The following is a 25,534-nucleotide window of genomic DNA, read 5'->3' on the forward strand; positions in this document are numbered from 1 at the left end:
AGATGAAGTTGAAGGGGATATTCATTGGCAGGTTCGTTTAGAGGATGGGAAGTTTGATAATTAAGTCTTTGTAATGCAACAGGAAAATTTTTTAGATGGAAGGAATAATTTTGATAGCTTTCCTTAGTTTGCAGATCAGGAAGCTGAGCTGTGAAGGAGTTACATGATTTCTTTTTGGTATCTCTTAGTTAATAGAGAACTAGGCTTATCAGTCAACTTCTGTTCATTGCTTTTTATTTCTACTGCCAGTACTTCATTCAGACAGCATATGCCATTGAAATAATGTGTTTTTTACAGCAGTTAGCCAGTTGTTGGTTGTCTTTTAGCAAGTTATTTTTCTGAGGCTTAGTTTTCTCAGCTTAAAATCAGCAGGATTAAATGGATAAGACTTTTGAGGTACACAGAACATATTAGGGCGTTAGTTCATGTTAATGCTTACCTCTTACTTCCTCCTTAATATAAGAACTGCTGGAATAATCTAACTGATCTTTGCCATCAGTGACACTCCTTTCAATCTGACTGCATATCCTGCTACCATTAACCTGGGATTATTTTACTTTCCTCTATGTATATTCTCACTGGTGCCTCTTACTCACCAAATTAATTTGGGGACTTTCTACCATTTTCACGTCTTTTGTCCATGAATGCTACACATTATACCCTTTGCTCCAGCCAACTGTGCTGCTTGATGTTTCTTATATATATTTTCACTGTGCTTTACATTTACTTTATGGTCCTCCACAGAAGTGGATATCTTCTGTTTGTCCTTCCAGATCCATTCTCCATCTTGATCTGTGTCCGTGGAGCCTGACCTGTATGGAATGAATGAGTAAGATTCTTGCCATCTTATGTCCAGTTGGATTTAGCCAATTGGAGGATGTGACAAGAGAGCGAGCTGAGAGTATCCATTCCCGTCTCTCCCTCGCTCCCTGCCTGTTTTGAGTTGGTTGCTTTCTTACCCGAAGGTCACAGCTCATTGGAGGATGTGACGAGAGAGCGAGCTGAGAGTATCCATTCCCATCTCTCCCTCCCTCCCTGCCTGTTTTGGGTTGGTTGCTTTCCTTACCCCAAGGTCACAGTTCTCCTCCGTCCCTGTTTATCTCTTTCTCCAGGTTTCTGCAGCTCTTCTCTTCCTTGCCTCTGGGATGGAAACAGCACCCCATTGTTGCTAGCCTCAGAGTACCACATTGTCTGTTGGTTTTCCTAGCCCTGCCCAGATTTTAGTAAATCGTTCCTTTATGAAAATCTTCTTAGTTATGCAGTGAGCCATCTGCTTTGCTGGTACCCTGATTGATAAGAAGTTAGCTGTAGAGAAGCAAGGCTCTGCCCAGAAGGGCCAGATGGAATACCGCCTGACAAGAGGATTTTGCTATAACCCTCTTGTTTCCACATTTGATCCCTGTTGGGCTCTCTTCATATCTCATGTTTGAAGTGGATTTAGACATACAGCCTCTGTCACAGCCTGTTTGCATTCTTCTTATTGCTGCTTATGTTACACCAAGTAGTATTTTAAAACTAGTAAGGTACATTGATAATAAAAGCATTTAACTCTATTGTAATTAACGTAAAACCATAAAAGCTTGTTTTCATTTATCTGTCTTGATTGTATCAAAACAGGAAATTCTTGCTTAATTATTCTGAATGGATCTTCATCATGTTAATAGTGACAAGAAAACTCCATTTGTGGTTTTGGCTTCAGGATATATGTAATTATAATGAATTTAGGATTTTTTCCTGTATCCCTTTGATAATTTTATAAGGTGTGGAACTGAATGTAAGGAAAGAAATACAGTGTCTAGTGGATTCACATTCATTTCTGTCTCTTAAAAATATTCATACATACCTTAGTCTTGGCTCGTATGGTCATTAAAAACTTTTTTTTGTATGAAAACTATGAAAGCAATATAAATATGCATTTCTTCCAGAAAGAGCATGTGAAATCTAAACAAAAAATCATTAAAAAAATCTTATATTTGTAGAAAGATAGTCTAATTGGATATCTTATGACAAATTATTGCAAATAAATTGTACCTATTGAAATTAGAAAAATGTTTTTGCCATTAAGTCATACTTCTTCACCAGTCAACCTCTGTTGAGATCCCTATTATAATTAATATGTTTGCTGGTGTTTCATCAGTCAGTTTCCAAATGCCTCAAGTGGTGGTAATTTAGGGTTTTCCCAATGTGGTATATAATTTGCAAGTTTCACTGATTTTGTTTTTTCCTAACTTCTCAGTATTTGATGCCATCTTGCACCGGACTGACCTAAATTCTCAGACTACATCACCAAGCACCTTTCTTATTTAAGACATTGCTCTTAATCTTCACTCTGTAAGGGTTTTTACTTTTGCATGTGGTACTTATTTAGAGCATAAACTGTTCATAAGTTGAGACTGGGAAGCAGGACTGTATCAAGTGTGGTTTGATCAGTGTGAGTGACTGAATAACCACCTTACAGAGCTCAATGCAGACTTACTTGAGGATGTTTTCCAAACTCAATGAGTAAGTGATTGAGCTTAGATATGTAGCGTGGTATATATGGGATATATTGGACCACAGAAGCACATCTGCTTTTTCAATAGTTGCATTTCAATAAACTAATTTTTATTGATTTTTAATATATGCTTTGAAAGAACACTTGTATGCATTCTCTCATTATATGTAATCTCTGACACAGTTAGTGTAGTCTGAATGTAGTGGGAAAAAGTTTGTGGATTGCCTTACATATTAGGAATACTTTCCAGTCTCATTGGTATAAGTAAATACATGGTAACTTCTACCTTCTAGTAAGTAAAGGAGCCAGGGATTTATTACTTTATTTAGTTTTTTTCAATGAGCCTGTTTGTTTTAAGTTTATGAATATAGTAAAGTTAACTTTACTATACGATTACAGTTTGGTAACTTGCATTTCCAATTGCAAAGTCTGTGGTTACATTCTTAAATACAGTCAGTTTATCTGCTTTGCTATCCTCTTTTCTTTACATCTCCTTCTTTAGTTTCCGCACATTAACAAAAGGATTCTAGCTTTACTTATTTGTATTCTGTACATCTACATACATTATTTCTAGGATGAACTCCTTGTTATTCATTCTGTCTCTTAGCATTTTTCGAACCATAATATTTTCTTAAAAATAAGAGTAGGCTAATTTCTTTATGGCCCCAAACAAAAACATTCTATGATAAGACTTTGAGTTGATTTTTTACATTACTTCATTCTATACCTTGGTTTGGAATAATAACAGAAAGGACTTTGTAAGAGAAACCAGCATGTGTTGTCTTGTCTGTATTTCTGTAACTCTTTAACTGTATTGGCCAAATCATCAGTCCTCTTTTTAGCTACACACATACTAAGCAGCAGCAGTGCTTATCTACTACAAAATATGTAATAGATGCTCTAGAAAAAGTATTCTTTAAACATTGGAAATGCTCAAGTTCACTGGCTTTTTTAAAATGAAGATGGTATCTTTACATTTATCAAATATTTTTAGTCATTAAGGCTGTTAGAACACAAATGAATGCCTAAATGAATCCCCCAAGTGCATTCTGCTGTTTTATGGTGGCTTCAGAATGGTCTTATATGCTTTTTGTTTATCTTAAATTTAATTATACAGCTTTAGTGTATTTATCTCTTATATTTCCTTTTCTGCTCAAAGATGCACTTTTTTTATTATTATTTGAAACCACCTTTCATCATTAATGGAGTTTATTGATATGAGGACTTGGGTATTTCTCTAACTTTTGATTTCTGAATTCTGGGGTTTTGGTGGGGTGAGCTGGTGCATAGTGTTGAATAGTTCAGGTTGCTAATCATATTGTAGTTTTCACATAGTACACTCTTACAGTAGTTTACTAAATTTGATTGCCGTAAGCAAGGAAAGGAAATTACTTTAGGCTTGAACCTCTCAGGCTTCCCATGACCCGACCATTCCGCTAGTAGTCCCACTGACCTGTCCAGTATAGTATCCCCATCTTTCCTTGTTTAACTATTAATGAGGACTTGCTTACTCTTAAATTACACTTACACATTAACTCTTGTGAATCCTGGTAGTGTTTTGGCAGATTTCATGAAGGTGAGACTACAAGTATTGTTCAATCTCTAAAAATGTATTATCATTTAGACTTTTGTGAAACTGTTAGCATGAGCAAATATATGGTTGAACATCCTTGCTTTTATATCTGTATTTTAATCATTTTTACTTCTGGTACATAATATTTTCAGATATGGCAATTTCTGATTCCCAGAGTTCTTGTTTCTCAACCATATTAATTTTTCTTAACAAATAAATAATATAAAGCGTCAATCCCAGAAAGAATTTGCATTATACCTAAATGTTATACTATTTACTACAGTAGGAGTCATTTAGTTTAAAAAAAAAAAACCAAGTAGATCAATTAATCATATTTTGAGGCTTCCATACAAAATGTTCACTTAATGTTTGTATTTTAAGAGTTTTAATATACTTTAAAAGAAAAGATGAAAATAACGTTTTTTCATCATATATTCTTCCTTTATTATAACTAACTTTTAAGATAATTGACAGTTGCTACACTGCTTTTATACACTGCATACGTATCACGTGCTTTATTTCGTGACTGGAGAGATTTTATTCTTCATTAGAGAATGCACTATTTTTGGTTGGTAAAATATAGTGAGAATAGATGACTGTAAAGTTAGAGAAAAAAAATAAATACTAGCAACTTCATTGCATTTTTCAAATGCAGGGTAAAGTTGTAGGTTAATTGTGGTATTTTCTGTTTTGCTTTGATTATTCTCAGCAATTGTAAATTGTAAATTGTATTGGATTGGTAATTCTTCTTTAGTACTTTATAGCTGATTTCCCTAAAAATAGAAATATAAAGTAGAAACCAGGTCATGTTAGAAATGCAGTATCTAAAGCTTTGATAGGACATAGAAATTATCCTCTTCAATTTTTTTTTAAAAAAACAAAGATTTTATTGTTAGAGAAATAATTTATTATGTCACAGTCAAGTGAAAACTGGCACCACAAAGTAATCTGATGGCTCAGATATAGTTAGAAAAGAAATTTAAATCTGACTTTCTCTTTTTCTTGAAAAATTATATCTGATAATTGGAATAATTAACTTAATTAGGTGTAGGATAAACTTTAGTGATGTTATGGATCTTTTCTTAGAAAACCTAATATTGATAATAATGGGTACAGGATTATTACAAGAATGTTTTATCGATTTGAACATTTATTTCCAATATTTGGTGATTTGTACATTTTTTCTTTTAGAAGTTCATTCTGTAACACATTACAAAGTATACAGCAGGTATGTAGCAATTACTTTGGAGACTGAGAGACTAAATACCAATTTCGCTTATTAATTTGAGGGAGAGAAAGCTCACTTGGAGAATCTTCAATTAGGATATCAACTCTGGATATCCTCTGGATATCTGGATATATTAAAGAAGTTTATCTCAGTACTACCATTTTATAACAAAGTATGCATTGTATTGAGTAATAAAGAAATAGTAATTAAAATATCCTTATAAAGCATGCTTTCTAACATTAAATCTTTATTGTATTTCTGAAAATTAAGGTGCACCATTTCTTGAAGCTGCGCTGAAAAGTCAGCTGATGTGTTGGGTGCTGTTGGGTGCTGCTGTGATAGGTGAGAGTCCTTGATTGAGACTATGAAGAGCTGTGTGCAAGTGCTTGTTTGTACTACTAACAATGCCATCTTTAACAGCCCATACGACCTCATTGGTTCTCAGTTTCCTGAGTTGCAAATTGTATCACGTGGAAGGTCACTTTTACTCTGAAATTCTTGAAGTGCATGTGTCTGTAATTTAAAATCGAGTTTCAGAGTCTGTCATTAGAATAGATTTTGGCATTTTAGATAGTGATCTCTAGCAGAAGTTATTAGAATGTGACTAGCCTTTATCTTATCTCACACCCTGATTTCTTTTTTTTAAAAAATTATGCTTTAAGTTCTAGGGTACATGTGCATAACGTGCAGGTTTGTTACATATGTATACTTGTGCCATGTTGGTGTGCTGCACCCATCAATTCGGCAGCACCCATCAACTCGTCATTTACATCAGGTATAACTCCCAATGCAATCCCTCCCCCTCCCCCCTCCCCATGATAGGCCCCGGTGTGTGATGTTCCCCTTCCCGAGTCCAAGTGATCTCATTGTTCAGTTCTCACCTATGAGTGAGAACATGCGGTGTTTGGTTTTCTGTTCTTGCGATAGTTTGCTGAGAATGATGGTTTCCAGCTGCATCCATGTCCCTACAAAGGACACAAACTCATCCTTTTTTATGGCTGCATAGTATTCCATGGTCACACCCTGATTTCTATATGCCAGATTTTACTTTTTCTTTCCCTGTGCCGTCCTTCTCACAAAATGAAATTGAAGACGTTTGTGGCAGAGGTACCATGTATTTTTGTTTGGTATACCTCTATATTTTCTAGTGAAGAGGGTCTTGAGGAAAGCCCAGTTCTTGAACTCTTTTGCCCTTACTCCATTCAGTTGTGATGGAGTTCTGGGCAGTGATAGGGAGTGTGCTTCCCAGTGTTGCTCAAAAACACTGTGCCTCTTTGAAGCAGCTACCCAGGAGCATGTTTATTTTCAGGACTTCGAGAGAGGTAGTTTTACTCTTGGTAACTTAGTTTGCTGAGGGAAAAAGTGATTTGAGGGGATTTAATGTAGGTAACATTACCTACGGCAGTGATTCTCAAGAATGTTTCCTGGGAGAGGGATGGTGGCTGAGAGGACCCATGACCTGAGAGGGGAGATGGCAGACTGGTTAACCCAGACTATGGGGAAACTGGGAGCTGGGGAGTAGGCCCTGCAGCCACTCACCTAGATTCATTGCCATGGTTAGCTACCGTTCTAGACAGGTAAGGATCCTATCACTCAAAGGTATCCTGAGGTGGAAAAACAACTTTGGCTGTCTACCATGGTTCCTGAACACATACGCTTACACTTACCCAGGACCGTGTGCAGTTCCAGGTTCATTACCTGTGCCTTGTTCCCCTAACTCGTACCCAGGAAAGTACATCACAGTGCAAGTGAGTGATTTCATAGGGGTGACCTTCAGTCTACTTTAATTTGTATATTTAACATGTCATTCACAAACTTGTGGTCATCCTTTTTTCTTGTTTTTTAAGACGGAGTCTTGCTCTGTTGCCCAGGCTGGAGTGCAGTGGTGCGATCTTGGCTCACTGCAGCCTCCACCTCCCAAGTTCAAGCGATTCTTGTGCTTCAGCCCCCCAAGTAGCTGGGATTATAGACATGCACCACTACACTTGGCTAATTTTTGTATTTTTAGTAGAGAAGGAGTTTCACCGCGTTGGCCAGGTTGGTCTCGAACTCCTCGCCTCATGTGATCTCCTCTGCTTTGTCCCAAAGTGCTGGGATGACAGGTGTGAGCCACCATGCTCAGCCTTGATCATCATTATCAATGCAATTATTTGTGACCTATTTCCTAGCCCTCCAGAGCTTTTAAAAGAAATGGGATCTGACTTTAACTTTTAGTGTTTGAAAGTTTTGAAAACTCCCTTGCCATCTTGCTTTTGAGAAATGTCATTAGCACTGTATGTTTTGATAGGAGTACAGTTGTTTAATTATGGTAGTAACTGTAATTAACTTCTGTCTAGCTCTTTGTGGCTTACCCTTTTCATATACATTAATTCATTTCTACTCCACGGGAAGCCTGGCATTACTGATTATGCAGCCAGACAGCAGTGTACTATAATTTGAAACCTAGTCCCCTTGTTGCACATACCCTCCTTTCTATTCTGTAAAGCTGTTGATATTGAACAGACGGAAATGAGAAAGTGAGGCCCATCTATTATTTTCTTTTCTGATGCCTGTTGTTTAAGATCACTGCTCACTTTTTCTGCAGTTCCCTTTAGATCCTCTCTTATATATTTTGTTACTTCATGTGTCTTGTTTCCTCTTTGATCTTTTCTCACTCTTTTTCTTTTCTGTTTTATTTTGTGCCAACATAAAACATTCTTTTGTAAGGAGTTCATAAAGATAGCTTAATTTTTTTAAAGAAAATTCTGTGTAGACTGTTTTATTCATACCATGCTGTAAAGGTGCTTAAACTGGGATATGAGTGAGTGAACATATTCCCTAACTGTAAGCAACTGATAAAAAAGCCAACCAATAAAAAGCAAATGAAAAGATTCTATAGAGAAAATTCTTGTGCGTTGTAAGAATAAGTTTTGAAAGTTTTAATATAAAACATATTTTGTATATAGAGTTTTTACTGTCAAATAGGTCAAAAAAAAAAAAAAAAGAAAAAGAAAAACAAAACAAAACCCTGGGATTTTTTTAAGGATATGCCTTAAATCTTGTATTCTCACAAGTTTTGCAGCTGTAATCAGAGGTATTTTAATGTTCATGACTTTCAGTCTTTAACAGTCCATGCCCAACAGTGTTGTTTTTCAAAATTAAATTTTAAGACAATGTTTGATTAGTCTTTTGACTAGAACTAAGAATCTCAAGGCCACATAATTTCTACTTCCTAAATTATTTTTAGGAGCATTTTCATTTTTGAAGGCATGGTCTTTCACCATGGGGCCCCTTCCTGCCAAGTCTTAATAAATCTTTTCAGTGAAATCCAGTTAAAATGATAGGCTTTTAACTAGATTGGTTTTAAGAAGTGGAAAAATCAAAAACAGGAATTCTAGCAAAAGGTACTGTGAAATAGATACAATCATGTATATAATTTGTATCCTGCTTGCTCTGCCTCCCAGACTTCAGTGTGACCTCTCCCTGAAGTCTTTCCTGATTTTCCCTGGGAGAGTTGACCACTCTCTTGTTGTGGTGTCTCTCTGTACTTAGAAACATCTGTCAGATCACTTCTGACACGTCCTTCCTCTTATTTGTTCAACAGTCTGCCTTCCTCGACACCTTAAATCCCTTTAAGGCAGGAATCGAAGTAGTGACTTAAGATAGAGAAGATTGTTTTGTTTTGTTTTGGTAAGGAGTGTATTTTGGGGGTTTTTATGTTGTATTTAAATATTAAAAAGTAATATTTCATACTTCATTTTCTAATGGAACTTTTGTTTCAGTTATGCGTGTACATTAATACAGTGACTTACAATATAAAATGTATATCCTCTTTGTTTTAACCACATTTTTAAACTTACTTCGCTCTTGCCATTTCTATAGAAAGGCAGTGATAACACTTATCTCAAGGGGTTGAGGGCTCAGAGAGTAAATTTAAAGCAAAGTGAGCTCCAGGGGCCTCCTCTCATTTAGATTGTCTTTATGCTGCCCACAGTACAAGATTATTCAGTTCTTGATTGGAAGTGAAATGAAGGTCAACAAGGTCAGACAGGCATTTTTTAAAATACATAGACGGGAAAATTCCCCAGCCTTTACTGCTTCCCATCTCTTCTGTCACACTTTATGGTGGCTTGAGTTGAATTAGCAGGAGGAGACTTGACATTTTCATTTGTGATTGAAAGTGAGTGCAACATCGTTTGGATGTTTGTCCCTTCTAAATCTCATTTTGAATTGTGATCCTTGCTGTTGGAACTGGAGCCTGGTGGGAGGTGTTTGGGTCATGGGGGCGGTTCCCTCGCCAATGGCTTGGTGCTGTTCTGGCCCATAGGGGATTCTCACGTGAGGTGGTTGTTTACAAGTGTGTGTTATCTCTCCTCTTTGCATCTTTTCTTGTTCCAACTCTCCCCGACAGGTGGGCACCCCCTTTGCCTTCTGCCATGATTGGAGGCTTCCTGAGGCCTCACTAGAAGCTGAGCAGATTGCTGTTACCATGCTTCTGGTACAGCCTGCAGAACTGTGAGCCAGTTAAACCTCTTTTCTTTATAAATTACGCAGCCTCAGGTATTATAGCAATGCATAAAATGGTCTAATTCAGTAGGACTCTGAGCTTCAATTTTAAAAGTTAACTGTGGCTTACAAGTTCCTTATGTCTTGTACGTTTTATTGTTCTCATTTTCCAGCAGCTGGAGTGCCGTCTTTTGTAAGGTCTGCTTTGCTTTCATCACTGGCTACAGTATCCTTGGGAATGCAGGTTTGAGCATGAGAAATCATTATGTTCTGTATTGTTGCTGTGGATGCTTTACATACAGAAACAGAAGTGCTCATAGCTTTATTGCTGTAAATATCAAAGGCTTGGAGCCATTTAATAAATTTAGAATTCAGGAGAGTCTGTTGTAGCAAGACAGCTAATGATCTAAGGAGTTCTACTAAGGGTCAGTATTAACGTTGAGTTATTGACATGGGACTGCTTTGACTTTTAACTGTTTTGATGTACATTTGATCTAGATTCTGAAAAAATGAATTGACACCATGTAAATCTATTCCCACTGTCATAAAAGACATCTGCTTGCAAAAGATATAGTAATTAAAACATAAAATTAAATACTTATTGTAATTTCCCCAGAAGGTATCTCCATTAGAGTAAAAGGATATTTTGCTTATGCAGATTACTTTGTTATACGTATCCTTTGTTTAATGTAACTTATTTATTATACCATTGATAATGTGCAAATGGAATAAAAAAATTGCCTAAGAACATTCCATTCCAATAATGTTCTTTCCATGTTCTCTTCCATAATTCTTGTCCATAAATAAATTTTATATTATTAAGATTATAGAGTAGGTACTTTTTTTAAAACAGGAGTTTTGATATTAAACAATTCTCAGATTTCTAGGGATTTAAACTGTGTACTGTGATCTTACCTTAGCGTCCTCCCCAGTCCACCAGGTAAGGTGTTGGAATCTTCATGCTTTGTTAAACTCTGGAAATGCACCTTGGTAACATCAATATCTCCATGGGCTCTCTTTACGTATACTCTGATTTATACTTTCAGTTTTGTCTTTTTGGACAGTCTCTTCTTATTCTTTTCTCATTTTAATGTCTTTTTCTAGGTGTCATTGCTCTCATTAGCAAACTCTTCATACTTGCTGAAAAAGGGAATTATTTAATCTCAGTAGCAAAGAATTAGAGCTTGAGTTGTAATGATTCTGTTTTTTAGTTAATTCTACCATTTTTATGTAAAGTTTTCCAATCTAGACTTGTGACAAAGCTGCTTCTTCCATTTAACCCAATTTCTGTGTTTTATATTCTTTTCTTCTTTTAAGATGAAGTGTTTCAAAGGAGTGTCACACTTTAGCATGAATACCTACGTTTTTTTCTTCTAAGAAGTACCTATATATGAGGAATGATATTGAATGGAGTAGAGAAAAACTTAGACTACACTTTTGTTGTTCTTTGTAATTGAGTAGTTAAAATGCCTATTAAGGACACTTTAAATGGTAACTATGAACATTTTGTAGAAAAACAGATTAAATTGGGTACTTTTATCTAATATTCTTAAATAAAATTCAAATTGATGTGATCAAAATTTTTTTTTTTTTTTTTTGAGACGGAGTCTCGCTTTGTCGCCCAGGCTGGAGTGCAGTGGCCGGATCTCAGCTCACTGCAAGCTCCGCCTCCCGGGTTTACGCCATTCTCCTGCCTCAGCCTCCCGAGTAGCTGGGACTACAGGCGCCCACCACCTCGCCCGGCTAGTTTTTTGTAGTTTTAGTAGAGACGGGGTTTCACCATATTAGCCAGGATGGTCTCGATCTCCTGACCTCGTGATCCGCCCGTCTCGGCCTCCCAAAGTGCTGGGATTACAGGCTTGAGCCACCGCGCCCGGCCCTGATGTGATCAAATTTAAGTGAGAATTGATATGTATAGTACACTTATTCTTTTTTTTTTTTTTTTTTTTAAAGGAGTCTCGCTCTGTCACCCAGGCTGGAGTGCAGTGGCACAATCTTGGCTCACTGCAAGCTCCGCCTCCCAGGTTCACACCATTCTCCTGCCTCAGCCTCCCGAGTAGCTGAGACTACAGGTGCCCGCCACCACGCCCGACTAATTTTTTGTATTTTTAGTAGAGACAGGATTTCACCCTGTTAGCCAGGATGGTGTCGTTCTCCTGACCTCCTGATCCTCCTGCCTCACCCTCCCAAAATGCTGGGATTACAGGTGTGAGCTGCTGCACCCGGCCCGTTTATTCATATTTTAAAAAACTTTTTTGCTTGAATGTTCTGCCAGCCTTCTGCTGTCTGTCCCCATCATCGTGTTGGATTGCTTCACTAGGAATATTTCCAGCAGGCCAACCCAGAGCTAGGGTTCAGACAAGTCTTTTCTGTGTGTACTTAATAGAACCAAATCTGTGTGAGGTGAGACCAGTCATCAAGAGATAAAAAATAAAACTAACAAGCCTTGGCATGAGTTCTCTCTGGTGGTAGTGGAGGTGGGTGGTCATATATTAAGAAAACAGTGAATGGCCTTTAAAATTAGTTGGAGTGAATGAAATGTTGACGAAAAGTCAGGCTGTTTATAGAGCCTTTAGAAAAAAATAAAGGGAAAAAATAAACAATAGGCGTCCAAGTTGCCAGATCATTGGTGTTTCTGTAATATGAATGATATTCTAAAGCTAGTATGTGCAACCCACTTTAGAACATGAAAACCAAACAGAGAAGATTGGTTTGTATGTAGGAGCATAATTTAATTAATAGATATATGCTAGTTATGTTTCTGTCACTCAATTAATATATGTCTTTATGTTTGGGGAGTTGGTTCTTTTCTATTTGTAAATGACCATTATGATTGGCTTCCTGATATGCTGACCAGCTGGACTTTAGTATATGTGGGTGGGATGTTTTCCCTCGGTTCTAACACCATTCAATGCAGGTAGCACCATGAGATTTAGAAAACATTTTTGTTCTTGAAGATCGATAGACAGCGTTGAACATTGATTCAACTAGTGTAGCAATTACTGTACAAATAATATACAATGCCTTGGTTTCTCTTCTCATAAATATTTCACTATTATGAATTCAGAAATGCGTACACAACAGTGAATTGTATCAAAAGCTAGCTTTTTGGTTCAAATTTTTACAACGTATAGTAATTTTAGTTGGTAAAATGGTTTAGTAACATTCTTTAATGGATTAGATCAAATGTAAAAACCAGCATGGAATCAGATTTTGTAGCTGATTTATGAATAACTGCTGAAAACCTCAGGGCTTAAAATTGAATTTGGTTTTAACAGGATTGAATTGTGTCTGACACTTGTAAGTAACAACTCAGAGAGATGTTTATTAAAGAGGGTTAATAAACCCACCGAGACATATTTGACCATTATTTAGAGGAGGTGAAATGTGAACTTACATTTAAAATGGAAAAGATAAAAGATCTCAGAAATAAAACGTTTTTGAGTATGTCTCATTCTAAATATATGCCAGTCTTCCTTTCTCATCTTTTTATTAAAGTTGCATATCTCTTTTAGTCACTTTACATATTTATCACCATCTCCTCGGTGGCCTCATGTCATTATCAGTTGATCTTGTCACACTGAGCGTCATCTCCCCATCTGTTCCTATTAATATTTCCCCCTTTAATTTCTTATTACATGGGATTGAAACGATGTAAAAACTCACTCCCTTTTTCTTTTCTATACTGGTTTGCCTTCTTTCTTTTTTCTTTCCCTTCATTCAAGCCAAAAGGCTGATTCACAGTCATCACAAAATAAACCAGTGCTCAGTGAGCAGCCATTCTTTTTCTGTCACAGTGCTAGGCCTCAGTGGCTAATGAGAAAGATCAAATAAAGAAGGAATGTGTGAATGTGTAATTGTGGTCTTTGCCTCATGGTCCTTTCGTAAGTATAGCGTGCTGATTTTCAGGACAAATTTGCTCCAAAAATTTGCCTTTTACCTTTCACATCTCAAATCCTTCAGCATGTTTCTCTGATCCTGAGTCCTTGTTCTCTCTCCTTTTCTTTCCAAAGACTTGCTTTTTCAGTTTTATTCTTTATTCTGGCAAGTTTTAGTTTGTTTTAGATGGCAACAGTATTGATAACTGCACATAAAATAGATAAGGATTCACAGTATTTATATTTACTATATGGTTTATGGATTTAAGGAATTAATTTGAAACAGCAGTTCTGTTTGAAAGAGGATTTCTAAGTGAAAGGGTGTATTACAAATAAAAGTTTTGTTCTGCTACTCCATTTTTAAACAAAGAATTGTTTTATGGTTGAAATTCCCTCCTTTCATCTTTGGCCAGATATAACAAGTGACTGTTATGTTATTTCCTACTTTGTCTTTAGTGTGCTATAGTTTTCAATTTTAAAAAACCAGACCATTGTTAGGTCTGCTGCTCTTTAATGAATCATTGGATTGGAAAATAACTCATTATATCATCAGGCAGAGATACTTTCCTTTATTTGCATGTAGATAGTGAAGATGAATAATTTATCAAATGTTATTAGTACAGGCTGCATATTACTGGAATCTCAGCAGGATATAATGAAATTTGTCTCATGCAAGTATGAAAATAGCATGGCTTTGCATAGTCATTATTGAACTCTTGGCATCTCTTGGAGAACTATTATGTTAGCATGTCAGTCTTGCACACCTCTTCATTAACTGGGCTTTTGATTGGAGAGTTTAACTTATCTTGAAAAATCTGTGGAATCCAACATGCCAAATGCTTGCTTGACTTTAGCCTGTTTCTATGTTGGAGCATAAATTTTCAGAACGAGTAAAGTACTAAATGTTTCTTAGTAAGGTGAGTAGTGCAAAAAGGCTATGACTGATGCTTTTATTACTTTTGGTTGTGAAAAGTTGTACCGGAGATACTGAAGCAATAAAGCTTTCTTAAATGACAGGCGATGAAACATGTATGTAAGTGCTTAGAATCTTAGAGCTGTACTAATTATGTATTTGAAGTTATTTTAATGATTGCTTCTTAAAAGTTGCATTTGATATGCTTCTGTCATGATGGCATGAGGAGGTCAACAAACCTTCTTCTCAAAAGCAATGCTAAAGTTGCACAAGCAGTCGAAAGCAAATCATGTCAGTACTCTGGAAATCAACTAAAAGCATTCAACAAACTGAGAAGTGTTTATTCATGATAAAACTGAACTTCGGATAAAAACAGTGTAAGTCTTGGTATTTATGCTGGGGCGGCTCCATTTTCCCTCCTCTGCTCAGCGGGCAAGGTTGCAACTAGGGCAAAACAGGCCATGAAAGCCAGCAGCTTCCTGGCTGCTCCTGAGACAGCTCAGTGGATTTGGAGAACTGTCAGGTACGGTGGAGATTTTGATGGCAAGCAGTAGGGAAGGTCTGCAGCTCTACTGGACTGAAGTTACTGACCTGTTTGGTGCAAGCAATGGACAGACGGACTAGCCGGGGTTTTAGCAGGGAATTCTGGGAGCTGAGCTAGCGCTATGAGGCTTGTGCAACTCTCCACATACCTTAAGTTAACCAGAAGTTGTTTCTTCTGCACATGCAGCAGAAACTGGAATGGACTTTGTAAGAAATATTGAAAGTTTGTCAGGCAGAAAAGAAGAGGCACTGAATAATAACTTGGATTCCAAGGAACAGTGAAACATGCTAGAAATGGTATTTATATGAGTAAACATATTTTTCACATTTTCATTATTAAAAAAAAACATAGGCCAGGTGCGGTGACTCATACTTTTAATTTTAGTACTTTGGGAGGCCAAGGTGGGAGTATCACCTAATCTCAGGAGTTTGAGACCAGCTTGGACAACATGGCAAGACCTCATCTCTATTAAAACAATTTAAACAGTGATGGACGTCGTGGTGCACACCTGTAGTCTCAGCTCCTCAGGAGGCTGAGATGGAAGGATCGCTTGAGCCCAGGAAGTCGAGGCTGCAGTGAGCCATGATCGTGCCACTGCACTCTGGCCCCTGGGTGACACAGTGAGACCCTGTCTCATAGAAAACAAAACGGAAAAAAACACATAATTATGTAACAATAATTATAGCACCATATTTTTAGCTTTACATGAGTCTTCCCTTAACCATGAGAGATACATTCCAAGATCCCCAGTGGATGCCTGAAACTATGGAGAGTACCAAACCCTGTGTATCCCGTGTTTTTTCCTATGCATACATCCATACCTATGATAAAGTTTCATTCACAAACTAGGCACAGTAAGAGATTGACAACAATAGTAAGAAAATAGAATAATTATTACAGTACATTATAATAAAAGTTATGCGAATGTGGGGTCTCTCTCTCCCTGTCTCAAAATATCTTCTTATACTGTACTGTGGGTAACTGAATCCGTGGAAAGCAAAGCCACAGATAAGTGGTGCTACTGTATACCACTATATATGTTAATATGTGTGCCAATAGCACGAAAGAGGAAGAAGGAAAAGAAATAGCATCAGGAGAATTGAATATCCATATAAAAAAAAAAGAGCTTAGGACTTCACTGTACATAAAAATAAACAAAGTGAATTCTAGACATAAATATAAGACAGAAACAATAAAACATGTAGAAGAAAACTCATGATAAATCTCTGTACCCTTAATATAGCTAAAGAGTTCTTAGATGTGACACCAAAAGCATGAGCCATAAAAGAAAAAATTGGATACATTGAACTTCATTAAATGGAAAAAACATTTACTTTTCAAGACACACCATCATGAACGTGAAAATATAAGCCACAGACTGAGAGAAAATATTTATAAATCATATATCTGATAAAGGTCTTGTAACCATAATGTGTAAATAATTCTTACAACTCAGTAAGACAAATACTCTAATTAAAATACTGGCAAAATACTAGAGTAGACATTTGTATTAGTTGGGACCAATGGGTATATATATAGAAAGAGATGTAGTGTAAGGAATTGGCACATGCAACTGTGGAGGTTGAGAAGTTCCAAGATCTGCGTTCAGCAAGCTGGAAACCTCAGAGAGCTGTTGTGTATGTGGTTGCTGTCTTGAGTTCAAAGGCCTAAGAAACAGGAGAGCCAAGGGTGTTAAGTTACAGTCCACAGGCTGGCACACTTGAGACCCAAGAAGAGACAATATTTCAGTGTGAGTCTAAAGGCCAAAATGGACCTGTGTTCTAGCTCATACAGTCAGTCAGGAGGAGCTCACTCTTAGCCTTTTTTTTTTTTTTAATTGAGACCTTTATTTAATTGGATGAGGCTCATGCACACTGGGAAGGCAATTTGCTTTACCTGGTCTGCCAATTCAAATGGTATCTTATCTAGAAACACCCTCACAGAGACATTCAGAATAATATCAAAATATCTGGGTACCCTGTGGCACAGTCAAGTTGACATATAAAATTGATCATCATAACATTCTACTGAATAAGAAATACATTTGGCTGATAATCACATGAAAAGGTACTCAACATCATTCCTCACTATGGAAATGCATATTCAAACCACAATCACATACCACTACACACCCATTAGAATGGCTGTTATCAAAAGAAGTTGTAGTACTAAGTATTGGCAAGGATATGAAGAAACTCAAAACCTCATACATTGCTGGTGGGAATATAAAATGGTATGACTGCTTTCGTAAGCTGTTGTTTCTTAAAATGTTAAATATAAATTTACCACATGATCCAGCAGTTCTACTCCTAGGAATATATCCAAGGGAAATAGAACATATGTCCATATGAAAACTTGCATGTGAATGTTCACAGAAGCATTTTTATGGTAGCTGTTAATTGGAAACAATTCAAATGTCAATCAGCTGGTCAGTGGATTAACAAAATTCCCTCTATTTGGTATGGGAATAGAGATAGACTCTAATAAGCTCAATTTTAGAACATTTACATCATATTTCTAAAATTGAGTTATTGTGATGATTATAAAACTTTTTTCTTTGAGATGGAGTCTCACTCTGTCGCCCAGGCTGGAGTACAGTGGCGTGATCTTGGCTCATTGCAACCTCTGTCACCCAGGTTCAAGTGATTCTCTTGCCTCACTCTCTTGAGTAGCTGGGCTTACAGATGCATGTCACCACACCCAGCTAATTTTGGTATTTTTAGTAGAGATGAGGTTTCACCATGTTGGCTGGGCTGGTCTGCCTGCCTTGGCCTCACAGAGTGCCAGGATTACAGGTGTGAGCCACCATGCCTGGCCAAAACTTTACAAATGTATTGACAATCATTGACTCTTACTCTCATAGTGTGTGAATTTTATAGGCTATAGGATATAACTCAGTAAAGTTATAAAAATAATAGGTCTAGGCCGGGTGCAGTGGCTCATGCTTGTAATTGCAGCACTTTGGGAGGCTGAGACAGGAGGACTGCTTAAGCCCAGGAGTTTGAAATCAGCCTAGGCAATATAGCGAGACCCTGTCTCTTAAAACAAACAAAACAAAACTAAAAAAACCCCAAAAAACCAAAAAAAACCCCCCAAAAAACCCAAAATACAATATGTCCATATAGAAAGAACAAATGACAAATAAATATGGTAAAATAATAATTGAATCTGAAGGGTATGGGATTTTTTTGTATTTTGTGTTCTTCCACTTTTTCTACAAGTGTGAAATTATATCAAAATTTAAAAATTACAGACATTTTAATGGCTCTTAGTAGTGATCTGATTTCCTTTTGTGACATTGTGTAAAAATAAAATGTTTGTTTGTTTAAAAAATCCAACCCTAAAGTGCAATTTTGTCTCAGCTTTTTCGATTATTTACTTCTTTGATTTGTTGTTTGCTTTGAGCAGTTACTTGGGATTGCTTTTGTATTGTTATTATTATTACTCATTTTTTCTGTGATGTAGTGGCAGGCAGGCCCAGTGGCCAAGCCACCCCTTCCTGCTAGACGTACGTATTTGGCCTATGCTGGAGAGTATAAACCTGTAGAAATGATATTTTGAGGGTATTCTGTTTCTCATCTGTTCCAATATAAGCAAAGCAAATAGGCCTTGAATACAGCTGTTTTTCCGTTTTTTGTTTTGTTTTGTTTTGTTTTTTGAGACGGAGTCTCACTCTGTAACCTAGGCTGCAGTGCAGTGGTGCCATCTCGGCTCACTGCAAACTCCACCTCCTGGGTCAAGCTATTCTCATGCCTCAGCCTCCCAAGTAGCTGGGATTACAGGCACCCGCCACCACACCCAGCTAATTTTTGTATTTTTAGTAGAGATGGAGTTTCACCATGTTGGTCAGGCTGGTCTCAAACTCCTGACCTCAGGTGATCCTCCCACCTTGGCCTCCCAAAGTGCTGGGATTACAGGTGTGAGCCACTGCACCCCGCCGCTCTTTTCCCTTTGGACAGTATTTCTTAAGTTTAAATGATCACGCTTCACTCCTTTATGTTGTTTCCCCTGCTCCCAAAAAGAAGTTAAATGAACATGTTTGTTGAAAGCATTAAGTTACAGTGAAGTGTGTGACTCTTGCTAATGTATATTTATGTGCTTGGTTTGAAGGTCACTCTGTGAGACTGCTGGGCCAGAAAAAGGATAATGGAAGGCGGCTGGGGGGAGCACGATTGGATTTGCCAAAGATTAGGAAGAATCCATTGATAGAAATCATTTCCATCAATACCGGGTAAGCATCTCTCGAACTTATTCATAAAATATTCAGTATGTTTCATGAATTTAATTTTTTTTTCTTGGACATGTGACATAGAAAAGTAGCCGAACATTTTCTTGGGAAAGAAAAATTACAAAATGTGCTCGAATGCAGTTTTTTCTGAAATGTTTCCTGTATGTAAACTGCACTTATATTTGCAGCAGGGTTTTATAACTTTAATATTCTTTCCATTTTTGGTAATAAACATGGATTTCATTTCCCAGCTATGGCCTTATTTAAAATATTTGAAAAAAATTAGCACTTTATTTTGTGGAGTGATTAAGACACTTGCCATATTCGACTGTTTTTTTTAGTAAAGGTATAGTAAATGTTGCCCAAGATACTAACCACACTTTGATTATTCACTATTTGAGATGCATATTTTAAAATGTTATTCTTCTGAGCTTTAAACTTAAAAGAAGCATCATGACAGAATATTAAATACTCTTTTAATTTCCACACCTTGATTTAAAGTCCTCAATTATACCTCTTGGTATACTCATTTGTTTCGTAAGCATTTATTGAATTTTTGCATTCTTTAAATTATGAGTCCATCAGAAAAAGAAACATTTTTCTGAAAATTTGATGAGATGAAGGCCTTCTGTTTCTTAAATCACAGGGAGCAGTTAATTACCCATACAACCACATCTCATTCCCCACAGATTTAAGCTGTTCTGCCCCTTTCTACTTCATCCTCCTTCCCTTTTATTTGAAATTGTTTTCCTTCCGTTCTTTCTTCATGCTCCTTCTCATTGAGAACTGGTGAACAGCTTCCTTGTCCACCATCTGCCTATTTCTCTGAATCCAATGCCTTTACTTCCTCCAGAACAGTGGCAGTTGTGTTGCCACTAGCCCTCTTTTCTGTAGTCTCACCAGTTTCTGGTTTATCCTCCACACTGCTGTCAAAGACTAGAAAAGGTTGACCAAAGTCATTTAGTTTTTCCCAAAAAGCCCCATGGAGTGGCATTCAGTGACTTGGTGAATTTGTGGTGGACCAGCATCTGGCCTTCAGTGTTGAAGATTCAGAAACCCAAACTTATCAAGCTCAGAAACTAGTAATTAAAGCAGAATTCAACAGTGAGAAGTATAGTTGTCACTTGACTGAGTACCTCATATACTCATTCTGTCTGTCCAGCCTGCGCTGAATTATAAATGCAAGGCTGTTTGCTTTCCCCTGCCTCAGTTCTTCTTTCTCCTTCATTCAAACATTGTAATACTTTCCCACAACTCCTGATTATCCTATTTAAAATCTCAAACGTTCTAACATTCCTTCTCTTTTTTTTAGTTGCCTTGTTTTCCTCTGTAACTTTAAGTGTCATTGAAATATATAAATGGTCATTTATTTGTATTTTAATTGTCTCTCCTCACTGGCATATACACTCCATGAGAGCAGGGCCTTTTTGATTTTGTTATTTACCACTCTGTCCCCAGTAAGTAGAAAATTATACACAGTAGGGATTTAATGCATATTTATTTACTGAATGAATGAATCAATAAGTTACATAATTTGACAGTTTAGCGGGACTATGCTAAACTATCATCATGGTACAGATTGCTTTGCACATTGGACAATAATATTTGGAGTTTGCTGGCTAATCATGCTTTCTCCTGAAAAATGCAGTGTTTTTTTTTTGTTGTTGTTTTTTATTTTTTGTTTTTTTGAGATGGAGTCTCCCTCTGTTACCTAGGCTGGAGTGCAATGGCATGATCTCTGCTCACTGCAACCTCCGCCTCTGGGTTCAAGCGATTCTCCTGTCTCAGCCTCCCGAGTAGCTGGGATTACAGGTGCATGCCACCATGCCTGGATAATTTTTTCTACTTTAGTAGAGGCAGAGTTACAGCGTGTTGCCCAGGCTAGTCTCGAACTCCTGAACTCAGGCAATCCACTTGCCTCGGCCTTCCAGAGTGTTGGGAATACAGGCGTGAGCCACTGCGCCTGGCTGAAAAATGCTGGTTTTGTGTGTGTGTTTATGCGGGGCTTTTGGCTAGACACATTCCTTTAAAACATTAGTATTTCAGGGTCTGTCAAACTCTGTTATATTAGGATTCATTAGGTCTCTGCACGGTAACTTTCCATGTACGTATTTGGCCTATTGAGTGTCTGTTTTTAACTGTTTATTTTTCTAGTCCCTTTGTTCTTCTTCATTTTGTCGCTCCCCACTTCACACTCCAGTATTCAGTCTTCCTGAACTACTTGAAATTCTCAAAACTCCAGATTCTTCTCTGTCTTGACTACAGGCCTCCCCGTAGGCTGAAGGGTTTTCCTGGCGTGTCTGTTCTTCCCCATTCACCTCATGGGTGAGCCTCCTGCACTCAGCTATGTGCTCCTTTCTTGGGATGTGTGCTTGTTTCTCCCTCCACAACCAGGCTGCATCTATCCCTCCCTCTAATTTGTGTCCACAGCATTCCCTATGTATCCTGATTATGGCACTTTACAGACTGTGTCATTTGGATCTTCCACTACATTGTAAGCTCCTTGGGTGCTGAATGTGTTTCATTTGTCATTACATTATTATCTTCGAGTTCAGTGTTTAGTACAAAGTGAGTACAGTTGTCCCTCGGTATCTGCAGGGGATTAGTTCCAGGACCTCCTCAGATACAAAATCTATGCATACTTAAGTACCTCATATAAAATGGTGTAGTATTGGCCGAGTGTGGTGGCTCCCGCCTGTAATCCCAGCACTTTGGGAGGCCGAGGTGGGCGGATCATGAGGTCAGGAGATTGAGACCATCCTGGCCAACAAGGTGAAACCCCATCTCTACTAAAAATACAAAAATTAGCTGGGTGTAGTGGCATGTGCCTGTAATTCCAGCTACTCAGGAGGCTGAGGCAGGGGAATCACTTGAACCTGGGAGGCAGAGGTTACAGTCAGCCGAGATCGCACCGCTAAACTCCAGCCTGGAGACAGAGCTAGACTCCGTCTCCAAAAAAAAAAAAAAAAAAAAAAGGTGTAGTATTTTCATATAACCCACTGACTTTTTCCAATATACTTTAAATCATCTCTAGATTACTAATAATACCTAATACAATATAAATGCTACATAAATAGTTGTTATACTATATTTTAAAAATTTAGTTTCTTTTAATTGTTGCATTATTTTTAAGTGTTTTTTTTTCTTCTAAATATTTTTTTTTTTTTTTTTCTTTTTTTTTTTTTTTTTTCTGATGTGGAGTCTCAGTCTGTCGCCCAGGCTGGAGCACAATGGCGCGATCTCGGCTCACTGCAACCTCCGCCTCCTGGGTTCAAGTTATTCTTCTGCCTCAGCCTCCCGGGTAGCTGGGACTGCAGGCGTGTGCCACCACACCTGGCTAATTTTTGTATTTTTAGTAAAGACGGGGGTTTCACCATATTGGCCAGGCTGCTCTTGAAGTCCTGACCTTGTGATCTGTGCACCTCGGCCTCCCAAAGTGCTGGGATTATAGGCTTGAGCCACCGCACCTGGCCCCAAATAATTTCAATCCATGATTGGTTCAATTTGTAGATATAGTACATACATGGATACAGAGGGCTGACTGCACTCAATAAATATTTGTTGAGTAAATGTTTTATAAGTTATTAGTTTTTGTTGCCTGTACATTAATTAAAAAATAATTTTAAAAATATTTAAAAATTTTTTAATGTTTACAATTTAGAATTTTAAAAATTTGCTTTAGGTAACCATTTTAAATAGCCTTTAGGTAAAATATTTTATGTATATTATTTGAATTTTCCCTCTTATAGACTTAATGTTTTCTTCAAAATGGGCCTGCACTTTAAAAGATTGAAAGCTCACTGGATTTGGTATCACTCTCATCCTCTTGTATCCCTCACATTAGAGTGTTGATCCTCAGTACATTAGCAAATAATGCTTTTCATATTAAGAAAATTTAATCCATATTGTCCCAGAATGAGAAATGAGTTTCTAATTTTCTCAGACTGCTAATCATCTTCCTGAATCGGTTGCAGCCTTATCACTTGCTCTCACATGAAAGCATTCCCATAAGTATTTGTCTACACTATCATTCTATAACATATTAGTTTGGATTTCTTTCTTTATTTTATTTTATTTATTTTATTTTATTTTTTTGAGATGGGGTCTTGCTCTGTCACCTAGGCTGGAGTGCAGTGGCATGATCTCGGCTCACTGCAAGCTCTACCTCCTGAGTTCAGTTGATTCTTCTGCCTTAGCCTCCGGAGTAGCTGGTACTACAGGCGCACGCCACCACACCCAGCTAATTTTTGTATTTTTAGTAGAGACGGGGTTTCACCATGTTGGCCAGGCTGGTCTTGAACTCCTGACCTTGTGATCCACCCACCTTGGCCTCCCAAAGTGCTGGGATTACAGGTGTGAGCCACTGTGCCTGGCCGGATTTCATTTTTTTCATGCTGGTGGAGCTCATTGCTTTTTTTCACTTACTTTTAAATGTTTTAAAATGATTATACTCATAATTATTTTTCAGTAGAAAAATGAGCCTTCTCAGTAAAATCCTAACACTTTTCAAAATTTTATTGCTTCTGGATTAAATATGTAGATCTGACTTTCCATAAATTTTTCATTTTTCATTTAGGAAAAGGGTCCCATTTGTAGCAACTTTTATTATACGTATTAGTAAATTACTGAAGTTACTATTAGAACCATTAGACTTTGCAAAGTTGTTATGCCTTGTTATATTTCTAACTTAAGGATGGCTAGGTGCGGTGGATCACGCCTGTAATCCCAGCACTTTGGGAGGCTGAGGCAGGTGGATCACCTGAGGTCAGTAGTTCAAAACCAGCCTGGCCAACATGGTGAAACCCTGCCTCTACTAAAAATACAAAAATTAGCTGGGTGTGGTGGTGCATGCCTGTAATCCCAGCTACTCGGGAGGCTGAGGCAGGAGAATTCCTTGAACCCAGGGAGTGGAGGTTACAGTGAGCTGAGATCATGCCACTGCACTCCAGCCTGGATGACAGAGTGAGACTTCATCTCTAAATAAATAAAATAAAGCAAAACATAAAAGTACATCAGTTGCTTTAGCGAAGTGAGAAGTTGAAAATTTCAGATTGTATGCATTTTGGATGGGCACAGCAGGATAGGGTGTGTGTGGATACTTATGTAGAATTTTTTTAAAAAGTCAATCAAATGTTATGGTCAGTATCACAGGGAGTCAACATGTCCATGAATGGAAGAAATAAGCTAAGGTTGAAAAGCTCAGTTTTTGTCTGGTCTCCCATTTGTGTGACTCCCTTATTTTTTCTTTTCTTTTTCTTTTTTTTTTTTTTTTTTTGAGACGAGTCTTGCTCTGTCTCCCAGGCTGGAGTGCAGTGGCGCGATCTCGGCTCACTGCAAGCTCCGCCTCCTGGGTTCAAGCGATTCTCCTGCCTCAGCCTCCCGAGTAGCTGGGACTACAGGCGCCCGCCACCACGCCCGGCTTATTTTTTGTATTTTCTATGGAGATGGGGTTTCACCCTGTTAACCAGGATGGTCTCAATCTCCTGACCTCGTGATCCGCCCGCCTCGGCCTCCCAAAGTGCTGGGATTACTGGTGAGCCACCGCGCCTGGCCGTGACTCCCTTATTTTTTCTAGCAGTAGGAATACAGTATGGAGACAGGGTAGGGGCTAGTGTAGGGGACAAAAGTAAAAAATTGGAAATTGTGGCATAAAGGACATCTGTGCTTTATTTTACCTTCTCTGTCCCTATGAAAGTCATCCTTTTTGACAGTCCCTTGGCAATTTTTATCTTCCAAAGCCAAGAGTTAGATGCTGCTTTGCAGTTCTTGTATAAATTATATCATTTTTAAGATACTCCTATCAGATTATCTTTAGCTCGAAGATTTGAAATCCTCCCTCAGGCTAAACACATCTTAGAAAATCCTGTCTGACCCTGTGATATTTTACTGATACTTTCTCTTTTAAAGTTTATCTTGTCTTTCTTGTTATTTGCCATCAGTCAGACATATGGTGGTAACTGAGAACCTTTAAGGGGAATCTAATTTTCTTTGAGATTATATTCTTGAATTTGTTATCATTTTTAAAAGTAATTTTTTCCCCCCTGCAACACTCTGGCTTTGGGAAAACTAACTCAGATTTTTACACTTTATGTCTGTAATGTACAGAATTTATCAGTTTCTATTCCAGTCCTGGATGCGTAGGCTATCTACAAATATTTGAATGGATATTTCAAACTCATTATTTCATTATA

The 25,534-nt window shown here is 37.6% G+C and overlaps 1 protein-coding gene across 3 annotated transcripts in view; it reads left to right on the top strand.

Moving 5' to 3' along the window:
* CDKAL1 (CDK5 regulatory subunit associated protein 1 like 1) overlaps positions 1 to 25,534 on the top strand; it is a 712,749-nt gene that overhangs the window by 239,469 nt on the left and 447,746 nt on the right. For all 3 annotated transcript variants that reach the window (XM_050789551.1, XM_050789550.1, XM_050789549.1), the window contains one exon: positions 19,226 to 19,346. In XM_050789551.1, the coding sequence (XP_050645508.1) occupies positions 19,226 to 19,346 (121 nt within the window). The remainder of the gene's footprint in view (positions 1 to 19,225; positions 19,347 to 25,534) is intronic.

Source organism: Macaca thibetana, chromosome 4 (assembly GCF_024542745.1).
Source record: "Macaca thibetana thibetana isolate TM-01 chromosome 4, ASM2454274v1, whole genome shotgun sequence".
Lineage (NCBI taxonomy): Eukaryota > Metazoa > Chordata > Mammalia > Primates > Cercopithecidae > Macaca > Macaca thibetana.